This window comes from Artemia franciscana, chromosome 14, assembly GCF_032884065.1.
Source record: "Artemia franciscana chromosome 14, ASM3288406v1, whole genome shotgun sequence".
Classification (NCBI taxonomy): Eukaryota; Metazoa; Arthropoda; class Branchiopoda; order Anostraca; family Artemiidae; genus Artemia; species Artemia franciscana.
Window position 1 is genome coordinate 37,818,855 of NC_088876.1, and position 12,268 is coordinate 37,831,122.

At 35.8% G+C, this 12,268-nt stretch overlaps 1 protein-coding gene across 2 annotated transcripts in view; it reads left to right on the top strand.

The window, feature by feature from the left end:
• The window catches only part of LOC136035679 (integrator complex subunit 7-like), a 129,915-nt gene that overhangs the window by 93,567 nt on the left and 24,080 nt on the right, over positions 1–12,268 (top strand). For both annotated transcript variants that reach the window (XM_065717603.1, XM_065717604.1), the window contains exons 16-17: positions 8,744–8,848; positions 11,513–11,642. In XM_065717603.1, coding sequence (XP_065573675.1) covers positions 8,744–8,848; positions 11,513–11,642 — 235 coding nt within the window. The remainder of the gene's footprint in view (positions 1–8,743; positions 8,849–11,512; positions 11,643–12,268) is intronic.

Here is a 12,268-nt window from a genome sequence, read left to right on the forward strand (position 1 = left end):
AACTTCCACATCAAGGAGGCACACTCGTGCCTCTATAAAGAGGCGACACACGACAATGTTAAGCGATCTTCGGTTCCAGTGGTCGCAGACGGATGGGGAGGGATGCATTTCGTAGCCGGAGCTCCAACTAAGAAACCTGCAAAATTTCATCCCCCTCCAACTTTTTCTTCATGGGGAAAATCTGGCCGAAAGTTTCGACCTGTCAACCCAAGCCCCCCTTTAACGTTGTCCGATCGGGCTGAAATTCACAAGTTAAGGTCCCCTAGGGCCCAGGAGCTTATCCGCGAAATTTCAGCTTGATCCGATAACTCCTTCCCTGTTTTCCAGAAACCACGCATAGCCACTTAAAATTCATTTACTTTCTTTTTCGCCACGCCTACAGGTCACATCCGACATCGGATCTGGGTGTACGAAGACTCATTCGATGCGGAATTCTCCGAGTAAGTGCCCATGAAAGTTTCGTAGGAAAATCTTAACCCCCCGAAAGTTTCGACCCTCCAACCCCCCACCCCTTTTAACGTTGTCCGATCGGGCTGAAATTCACAAGTTAAGGTCCCCTACGACCCAGGAGCTTATCCGCGAAATTTCAGCTTGATCCGATAACTCCTTCCCTGTTTTCCAGAAACCACCCATTAGCTATTTAAATTAACGGATTTCTCTCCATAAGAGCCCATGTTAATTTGAAATTTTTAAAAGCTATTGAGAAGTTATATTAACACACATGCAAGTTATTAGCTCAGTTGGTAGAGCGTGAGACTTTTAATCCTCTGGTCAAGGGTTCAAGTCCCTTACGGGCGATTTTTTTTCACAACATCAAAAAAATTTTGATAACACCTGGACAGCTTATCATTTGAGAGATAACAGAATATTAGCTTCTTATGAGCAAAAGAAACATTTCGGTCATTCTATCTATTTTTTTTTCTATTTTATACAATGATTTAAAAGCGGGGGTGGGTTCCTCTCCTAATTCCTGTACGAGGAGTACAGGAACTATTAAATTACATCCACCATGGATTGTAGAAAAACGTACAGAATTAATATGAAAAAAAATTAAACCTGTACAAAAGAGTCTTTAAAAGCGGGGGGTTTGCCTCTCCTAATAGTCTTCTTATAGTCCTAATAGTCTAATAGTCCCATGTTAATTTTTGAAATTCTTAAAAGTTACGAATATCAACATTCAAGTACATCAAAATAATCAGCTCGGCACGGCGAGAATGACTGCAAGCATCATAAAAATCCAGCTCCATTCCAGAAAAATTTTTGATAACACCTGGACAGCTTATCATTTGAGAGATAACAGAATATTAGCTTCTTATGAGCAAAAGAAACATTTCGGTCATTCTATCTATTTTTTTTCTATTTTATACAATGATTTAAAAGCGGGGGGGGCGGCAGCCACCCAAGTTCCTCTCCTAATTCCTGTACGAGGAGTACAGGAATTATTAAATTACATCCACCATGGATTGTAGAAAAACGTACAGAAATAATATGAAAAAAACTTCGTTTTCTTAAAGAGTTAAAGAGGCTGCGTCCCAAAGTCGAACCTTAAAACGTACAGGACAAACCCCCAGCTTTTAAAGACTCTTTTGTACAGGTTTTTTGTTTTTTTGCTAACCCCCAGCTCTTGGCTTCGGAAAGGCCCTCTTTTAATTAACAAAAAATTGAAATGAATGAATAATGGAATAACTTCGAAAAATGTTAAACACAAGAGGACAGGAGAACCATTGCGCCGAAACTAGTAATTAGTAACAATGAAGTCCCCCCCCCCCAAAAAAAAAAAACCTGTACAAAAGAGTCTTTAAAAGCTGGGGGTTTGGGGGGCGGCAGCCCCCCAACTGCCTCTTCTAATTCCTGTACGTTTTAAGGTTCGACTTTGGGACGCAGCCTCTTTAACTCTTTAAGAAAACGAAGTTTTTTTCATATTATTTTTTGTAGATTGGACCTTGAATTTTTTTCTGTAGAGTTTTCTGATACGCTGAATGTGATGGTGTGATTTTCGTTAAGATCCTATGACTTATTTTCCAAAATAAGGCAAATTTTCTCAGGCTCTCAACTTTTGATGACAAAGACTAAATTTGATGAAACTTATATATTTAAAATCAGCATAAAAATCCGATTCTTTTCATATATCTTTTAGCATCAAAGTTCCGTTTTTTAGGGTTTCGTTTACTATTGAGCTGGGTCGCTCCTTACTACAGTTCGTTACCACGAACTGTTTGATTTACGGTAAAGCTGCAGGTGTTGACGGCCTGCAACCTAATTTATTGAGATATGGATCCGCAATCTTAGCTAACACTCTACATAAAACCCTGAATCGGATTTTGGAAACTGTTTGTCAACACTGACTGGAAGACAGGGATTACTGTTTGATTATTAGGGAAGGTTGAGCCGTACATTGCAGTAAAAAAAGGATAAAAATCCTCCTGAGCCATTGCTGGCGCATAGGGCGTAGAGTCGACGTTTCAGATGCTGAAGGATTTTTACAGGAACAAGTAGCAAGCTTGTCGCCCAACCACATTGCAGTAACTGAAGAGATATTACATTATACCCTTATACATTATAGTAGGACGTGAATTCCTTTGCTAAATATTCCTGAATCCTTCTCAGTCAAAATTTGTCGAGATCCTAAGGGACGAGCAACAGGGTTTTTGGCCAGACTGATCGTGTGGTGATCAGGTGTTCAGTTTAAGAATACTGGCAGAAGAATAGAGGGAATGGCAGACAGAAATATTAATAGCGTTTATTGAAGTCTTAAAGACCTTTGATTATGTCCATAGAATTTTTTTTTTTTTGGAAAACATTAGGTCAATATGTCCTCTCCGACAAGATTATTACTATTATTGTGGCTTTATATTATTAAATAAAAAAAACAAGTTTTTTCAACTGAAAGTAAGGAGAAGTATTAAAAATTAAAACGAACAGACATTATTACCGTATATGAAAGGGATTGCCCCCTCTGCAACACTTTGCTCTTTACGCTAAAGTTTTTTTGTACTTTTAGAAAAGCTTCTTACTGTCCTAATTAAATGACCTTTGTGTTTAAGGAGTCGTTCTTGAAGAATTGGAACAAAACTCTAATTCTAGCGTAAAGAACGAGGCGTTGAGGAGGGGCCATTCCTCTTCATATGCGTAATAATTTCTGTTTGTTTTAAGTTTTAATGTTGCTCTTTACTCTCAGTGAAAAAACCTGTTTTTTACTTAATTTTTGACCGTTTTTTGTATAATGCCAGGAAATCTGGCCACACCTCTACGGAGAAATCCCCCTCCCCACAAAAATATCCTCTAGATAATTCAATTCGGTTAAAATTTACCCCGGACAATTACCCTTAGCAACTCCGCGGGTAAAATTGAGACGGGAAAGCGAAGACATATAGAAAGAATTTTGCATAGGAATTCTGGCAAATTCCAACTGTGTATAATTCCCCCTGACAATTTCATCCTCTGGAAACTTCCCTCCCAATGGAAAACTCCCCCGTGCAAAAAAAAAACCGCAGAGAATTCCTCTCCTTCTCATCCGAGAATGTGTATATACTTCCCAATAACAAATACTATGCGTAAACGATGGACAAATTTTGTAAATTAAAGACCTTTCCCCATATATCTATTTATTCAAAGGCATAGTTATTGGGCCTTTCGACGATGATGTAAAAAAATGGCTATCTCAAAATTTTGATTTGACGATTTTGGGAAAAGGGGATGGGGAAGGGGGCATAGTTGTCCTCTAATCTTTTTGGTCACTTAAAAAGAGCACTAGAACTTTTAATTTCCGTTTGAGTGAGCCCTCTCGGAATATTTTAGGACCTCTGGGTCGACACGATCACCCCTGTGAAAAAAAAACAAATAAACACGCATTTGTTATCTTTCTTCAGACAAAAAATACAAAATTTTGCATTTTTGCAGATAGGAGCTTGAAGTCTTTACAGAAAGGTTCCCTAATACGCTGAATTTGATGATGGGATTGTTTCGGGGGATGTTTCCCCCTTTTTTCGAAAATCACGCATTTTTTTTAAGACTCGTAGCCTTTAATGGGTAAGACTAAACTTAATGAAACTTGTATATTTGAAATTAGCATAGTAAGCTTTTGATATATCTTTTGGTATCAAAACTTCGTTTTGTAGATTTGCGGTTGCTATTTAGCCGGGTCGCTCTTTGCTTACAGGTCGTTACCACGAACTGTTTGATATCCAGCCGGGTAGTGTTGGAACTGGTGATGGAGACCCGATGGAGTGGTTCCAGATCCATTCCGGTGTACGATAAGGCTGTATCTTCTCTCCTGTGCTCTTCACAATTCTTATCGATTACATCCTCTGGCAATGCTACTTTTTTGGAGGAATTCAGTTGAATGAGAGCCCCTCTGTCCTTGATATTTTGCTGATGACATTTCTATCCCTTCTCGTTTTAAGAGAAGGCCTAGAACAAAACATGGCAGTACTCTCAAACATAACGAGTTGGGTTGTCAGTCAGTACCCCGAAAACAAAAGTCATGCGTAACAAATGTCAAAGAAAATGCCGGGCCGATCACTGAATGTTGATTTCGATGAGCTGCAAGAAGTTGCAGAATTTAGGAAGCCTTAAAAATTTGATGTAAGTCTAAAGCATGGCATTATTACACGTATTGCTCATACTAGCAATGCTTTTACCAAACTAAGAACTGTCTGGAAAAACTCAGAATACTCTCTGAAGTTCTAGTTTTTACTCCTGAATATACTTGTTCCTTGTACTATCTTCTCCGTACTTTAGTAGGAATGCTGACATGGGCACTAACAAAACTGCTTTAGAAACAACAATATTTTGAAAAACTGCCTCCTGCGCATCCTGGGAACACGTGCACTGACACGTGAATCACAAACAGCTTCGTACGTTAAAAACTGATCAACCATCGATTTTTTATACAAAAATTCAACTTATTAGATGGTAAAACGTAAAATCGCGAAGAAAGGAAGAAAACGAGGACAATAAACAGCCAGTGAAAAAGTTAAAAATTATGCAAATATTTCTGTCAAGAGCTCCGCTTGATCGTCCTCAGTGCAGAACAAAACTGGTAAAAATATAAAAAAAAACCTCAAAACAAAATACAAAACTAAAATATGATTACCCTTTCTTAGTAAGGGTGAAAGGGTAACTGAATAAACACACAAGTCCAAATCGCATTTCATCCTACTCAAAGCACTCTTAAAGGTTAATCGCTTCCCAGGTAGATTATTATCAGAGACTCTATTTGATTGTACAACATAATTTTGTGGATGTATGTGAAAACGATCAGAGTTAATAATTTCATTATAAATGGGACTTGAAAAAGTTTATCCGGTGTCTCTAATGAGCGTACTTTCGGTGTATGTGCTTTTTTATTTCAACTGCCTCCCTAAAAACTTGCGTGAGACCTTTAGCGGGGGTAATAATGGAGGTGTTGTCAAATAAAATGAAATGGTGTGGATTGTCGTCCAAATGTTGAGCCAAGGTGGAATCGAAAAATCTTAGGCCTTTGGCGTAGCCCCATGGCCTTGTCTATTGAGGACCTATGCTCTGATAACGTCTCCCCAAATTGCTTTTGAGTTCTTCCAATATAAAAACGGCCACAAGAACAGGGAATTCTATAAGCACTACTACCCGGAATGGGACTGGTTTTATCTTTGTCACCGTTGAAAAGGTCTGTGTTGTATTGAATTCTTAAAGGTGACATTAAGTTCATGTTTTTTAAGGATTCTTTTCAGTTTATCTCTCAATTTTAGAATGTAGGGTAGAACAGTGGAAAGTTTTTTCTCATCCACCAATGGGATGATATCTGTTTGGGTTTATGGAGTTGATGCATTCTTTTCTGCCTTTTTTCGTCTTTTGTCTAAAATGGTTTCAAGTAATCTTATGGGGTACCCATTACAAAATAAAATATCCTTAATATAGTTCAGTTCGAAGACTATGTGAGGCTCCAAGCATATTCTTATAACTCGGTCAACCATAGATATAACTACTCCTCTTTTTATGTAGGGAGAGTGGTTGGAGGAAAAATTTAAATGCCTGTCGTGATGCGTAGGCTTTCTATAAATAGAAAATACAAGGCTAAAAGACTTGTCGAAAATTAATACATCTAGAAAAGAAAGTTTGTGATTTTCTTCTAGTTCGAAAGTGAACGGGAGGTTAGAGTCCAAAGTATTTAGATGAGTCAAGAAGGAGTTAAGCGACTCCTCTCCATGATCACGCACAGAAATAACATCATCCACAAACCGACCCCAGAAGTGGTGTTTCAGAGGGAAATTTTCCAAAGCAGAGGATTCAATGAATTCCATATAAAATGTTGCCAAAAATGGTGAAAAGCTCTTACCCATGGGCAGAACCGTAATTTGGGTGAAAAATTGGTAGTTATATCGGAAATATGAGGAGGAACTATTGCAAAGATGGACGAGACGCATAATAGTTTCTAAATCCAGTGTTTTGTAGTCCATTTGGTCAGTATTATCTTCTAATTTTCTTTGAAGAGCCAGTTCACATTTTTTACCATCAAAAGATGTATACATACATGTATACACATCTTATGTCACAAGATGCAACTCCACAAATCCTAACAGATATCATCCCATTGATGGATGAGAAGACACTTTTCACTGTTCTAAACTACATTCCAAACTGACTGAAAAACTGAAAAGAATCCATAAAAAACTTAAAAGTAATGTCACAAAAACTTAAATGGCATTGAAACTGGCAAAAATCATACCTTTTTTTTATATTAAGATCTTTTAATTTTTCGACAAGGTGAACTGAGTTTCTTATGTACGAATTATGCGTTTGCATAAGGGGGCGAAAAAGTGTTGACAACCATTTTCCCAATCTGGCAGTCGGAGAGATTAGATGGTGGAATTGGGTCCACATGGTCTTGGCGGCATTGTGGCCGCAAGTCTTCAGAGGTCGTTGTGGCGAGGTAATATTGTCACATCATGCGCCAGATGGCGCAGGAGAAACTAAGTGCGAGTAAGTCTGTAAAAGCATATCTTAGGCAAGTTCTCTTGGTTATTGCGGGCTAATGTCAATGGTAGTCAAGCGCGTCGTACGGTAATATTAGTTGGTACCCTAGCACGTCGTACGGTATTATAACTCCTTTATTGAATGTTAATACGGATGGCCTGACGCTTCGTACGATAATAGGCAACTTTTCAAAAGGAATGTGTGTTATATCATCTTGTCTATGAAGATGCAGCTATTGTAACTGCATCTGTGAGCAATTGAATTTTATTTTAATATGTTTTTTGTTTCGAGGCGACGTCCTAGCGTTGCTATAGTAAAGATACATAAGGCTTTAATCTTTATTTACAACTCGAATGAAGCACACGTAACATTGCAACTAGAATTGAACAACAATTATGATGAATGTGTCTAAAACTAAATTCTTAATTCTCCTATTTTTGTGTTACAACTCATCTTTCCATTTTAAAAGTATTGTTAATATTAATCAAACAGTTCGTGGTAACGAACTGTAGTAAGGAGCGACCCGGCTCAATATTAACCAAAACTCTAAAAAATGGAATTTTTGGTACCAATAGCTACATCAAAAGAATCGCATTTTTAAGCTGATTTTAAATATATAAGTTTCATCAAGTTTAGTCTTACCCATCAAAAGTTACGAGCCTGAGAAAATTTGCGTTATTTTAGAAAATAGGGGGGGAAACCCCCTAAAAGTCATAGAATATTAACGAAAATCACACCATCAGATTCAGCGTATCAGAGAACCCTACTGTAGAAGTTTCAAGCTCCTATCTACAAAAATGTGGAATTTTATATTTTTTGCCAGAAGGCAGATCACGGATGCGTGTTTATTTGTTTGTTTGTTTTTTTGTTTTTATGTTATTTTTTTTTGTTTGTTTTTTTCCCAGGGGTGATCGTATCGACCCAGTTGTCCTAGAATGTTGCGAGAGGGCTCATTCTAACGGAAATGAAAAGTTCTAGGTTTTTTTACTGTTTTAAAATGTAGAGTTAAGAGAAAGAGTCAAACTTTAGCGTAAAGAGCAGGGCGTTGAGAAGGAAAAGCCCCTTTCATATACGGAGTAATTTCCGTTCGTTTTAAGTTTTAATGTCGCTCCTTACTTTCGTTTAAAAAAACTTGTTTTTTTTATTTAATCTTAACATGGAACAAGTCTCTCTCAGGGGTTAAAAGATCAGCCTACTAACTAACTTACTTTTTCGCACGCTGACCAATGTTCTTCGTAGCTTAGGTACCGTTCTTCTGTTTCACTGCCATCGGCCAGGAGTGTAATGTGTGGCTGAGGGCTATTCATCCGACGTTTAAGGACATCAGTAAAAAGGAGATTATCCATGGATCTAATATTAGGTTAACTAAATGAAAACATTAAACAGTCAATTATCAATGAAAGTAGATAATTAAAAGTAAATAACATGAAATTATTATTAAAGCATTAACTGGATCTCGGCAATTTATAATAAAAACTTGCATGCAAAACATGCATAATTTTTCCTTTAAAGGCTGTTTCGATATGACATATTGTAAATGAAATTTAAATCCTTTATTTTGCCGGCTAACTGTTTTAAAAGCTGAAATATTCTACCTTGACTTAAAATTTGCAGTTATTACGCTAAATTTTACAAAGGAGATTTTGGGCCTTCGTGTCAATATTGCATTGCCATTGTGAAAAAGAATGCTTGGTATCTTATTTACTGGAAACAGCTAGTACGACCAAATGTAAGCATTGTAAACCGTATTTTTTATATTCATTCTTATATTATTGATTTTTATTTTTAGAAACCAACATTACTGTTTAATGTTTGCCAGAGGAATTGAAAGAACAGCACTAAGGAGGCCTCAGCAAGGCCTCTTTTCTGAGGAAGAACTTGCCTTTGAATTTAGGTAACTTATTTTAAATTATCTCAAGACTTCTTTGAACTCTATTTTTTGAGGATAAGATAGCTTTTGATATTTGAGTCTTTTAAATTAATCTCATTCTGGTCTCTATAAGGCCTTTTTTCTGAGGAAGAACTAGCCTTTGAATTTAGGTAACTTATTTTAAATTATCTCAAGACTTCTTTGAACTCTATTTTCTGAGGACAAGATAGCTTTTGATATTCGAGCCTTTTATATTAATTTCATTCTGGTCTCTTTAAGGCCTGTTTTCTGAGGAAGAACTAGCCTTTGAATTCAGGTAACTTATTTTAAATTATCTTAAGACTTCTTTGAACTCTATTTTCTGAGGATAAGATAGCTTTTGATATTCGAGTCTTTTATATTATTTTCATTCTGGTCTCTTTAAGGCCTGTTTTCTGAGGAAGAACTAGCCTTTGAATTCAGGTAACTTATTTTAAATTATCTTAAGACTTCTTTGAACTCTATTTTCTGAGGATAAGATAGCTTTTGATATTTGAGTCTTTTATATTAATCTCATTGGTCTCTTTAAGGCCTGTTTTCTGAGGATGAACAGACAGTATATGCACCCCTTTGAAAATTTACTTGAGAAGTAGTTTCTTCCTCTTTAAGCCTTTTATTGAATGAGCCTTTATTGAAGGCGTTTATTGGCTGTTTTTTTTGTTTTGTTTTTTTTTTGTTTTTTTTTATAGTTTCAGTAATATTTCTATCTTCTTTCAGATGTCTATTCTCAAGTTGATCAATACTTTGATCTTAGGCACTTCTATATTAATTTAGGATCAGTTTCTTATCTCTCTGAGGAATTTTTTTCTGAATAGTTTCCAGGATCTATATGTTTTCCAAATAGTTTCTGGCCTCTATTCCAAGGGTGAACTAGTCTTTGATTTTTGGCTCTTTTTTAATTAGTTTCAGGAGCAGTGTTTAGACTCTTTTCTAAGAATGGACTAGCCTTCTATTTTAGGCAAGTTTTTGTTGTTTTTTCGCAAAGATTTCAAGGCCTCATTCAGGCACTGTTTCTGAAGATGGATTGATATTTGATTATGGTAGACTGTTCTCCTATATCTATTTCAGTAACCATCTCTGGCAATTAACGCGTGTTTGATTTCAGAAAATCGATTTGATTTTAGGTACATTTGAAGGAGTTTTGCGTAGCTTGACTATTGCCAGTCAATATTCAGCTATCCTGGAGTGTTTTTTTTTCTTCAAAAATGTGTTTACTAATTGACGGAGAATCAAAAACTTTTATATGTAGAAATACTGTGCTCTTCTTTTGGGGTAAATAATGACGAAAACCACACTGCCTTTCCATAAAACAACAATAAAAGAGAGAATAATGAGGACTTTTTTCCCCCAAAAAGTGTTGGTTCACTGTCTTGGGAAAAAAGTCCTCATTATTCTCTCTTTTGTTGTTGTATCTTCTTTTGGGGCTCACTGGTGTTTAATTTTTACATACTAGCACATTAATTGCTAGTTACCTTGGACGTGCTTGTCGTTTTAAGAAATAAAAATAAGATTTTAAATTATTTATTTGATTTTTTTAGTTTATATGTTTATATAGCCTGTATTAAATACAACTATTAAAAAGAAGTGAAAGGATGGAAACATAGAGACTTAGCTATATTATATTCTTGAGCTAAAAAAGTCGTATATACCCAGTCCTTTATTAAAATAAATGCACCCAACCGAGATCGGTGTTTAGAAATCGGCTCTTTTATGTTTAAACATGTTTTCTTTTTCTTAGTTCTTTTTGTATCTTTTTTTGTTTCTTTTTTAGTACTTGATTGTTGTTGGTGATAACGATAGGCTATTTTCTGTCAAAGATTCTACGCTATTTAATAAGGAATCTAAAAGTGAGTAAATAATATTATGTTCACTTTTTAGGGATGATCAGTGTATCTGTTTTTATTCTATAGTTCATTAATTGCTTTTATGTATTATGCTTTTTGTCTTAACAACCAAAAATGAAATTTGGAAATGATAAGAATTTTGCTGAATTTACCTGTCAGCGTTAAAACGTGAATAGAAAAATTGCGCTTTATTTTTTAATTCTGCATTGATTATGGGTTCGCTTGTTCCGTATGGAACAATCCAGGATCAGCAAAATAGTTTGTGATTTCAAAGCTTCATAGATTAAAAATAGAAATAATGATCTAGTATATCTTCCAGTGAATCTGACAGTTAGTTGTATTAATCTGCCAGCTTCTTTTCTTTTTTATATGGTGTATGTTTATTTCTGTGTTTGTGCTGTTACATTGGTGATTTCTTTTTTCATTAAATAATTATGTATCTAAAATGATTCATTTTTTTCAATAATATACTTCAACCACCTCAAAATTTACCATCTTTATGTTTGGTGTTTTCAAGCTCTCGGAGAAAAAAAAAAAAACAAAATAATGGCGTACATGAATAGAGGAATCACTATTTAATTTGTGAACAAAAAAAGGAAAATCCCAGATATTTTATGAAAAATATTCAATAAGTCCTGATGCTCTGTTTCTTAAAAGAAAATATCAAAGAATAAGGAAAAAGGATAGGGGTGGAAAAAACAATGCTTTAATCGTTTTTTAACCTTTTTTTTAACTGCTTTAATCGTTTTTTAAAATACGTGTGAACAAGTCACATTTAAATATTCCAATTTCCCATTTATTTTAGCCCAGATTTGCCCAAGTCACTTAGCCAGTGTTGCCTTGAAGTAAGAAAAGCATATGATACTGGTGTCAAAGTTGGAGATATTTTGCGAAATCTTGCCAATCGACCAGATTTATTACCTGTTTCTCATGTTGTAAGTATGTTATAAGATGTTTTACAGGAGAGTCGTTTTATGTCGGTCACTCGTCTAGTTCGTGTTTAAATAGCTGTATGACAATCCTGACCATATTTGTTCTAGTAGAAAAGTTGTATGCCTGCAATTTACTTGCTAATAGCTTTTCAAATTAAAACCAAGAATTCCGAAAAATATAGCTTAGAAAGCAATGGTAAAGCAGTTAGAAAGCAACTTACTAAGTGGCTTTGTCGCAAAGCGCGATAGTGGTGATTTCATTCTGGTAATTTGTGGTAGTTTTACGCTTGGAAGAATGTTTTGTTTCTGCTCATTTTTATGGCACTTGGTATTAACCAAGTGACATATAGCAATCGCAAATTCTGTCGGTCTGTCGGTCCCGGTTTTGCTACTTTAGACACTTCCAGGTAAGCTAGGACGATGAAATTGGGCAGGCGTATCACGGACCGGACCATATTAAATTAGAAATAGTCTTTTTCCCGATTTGACCATCTGGGGGGGAGTGGGGGTCCGTTAATCCGGAAAAATTGAAGTATTTTTAACTTACGAACGGCTGATCAGATCTTAATGAAATTTGATGTTTGGAAGGATATCGTGTCTCAGAGCTGTTACTCTAAATCCCGACCGGA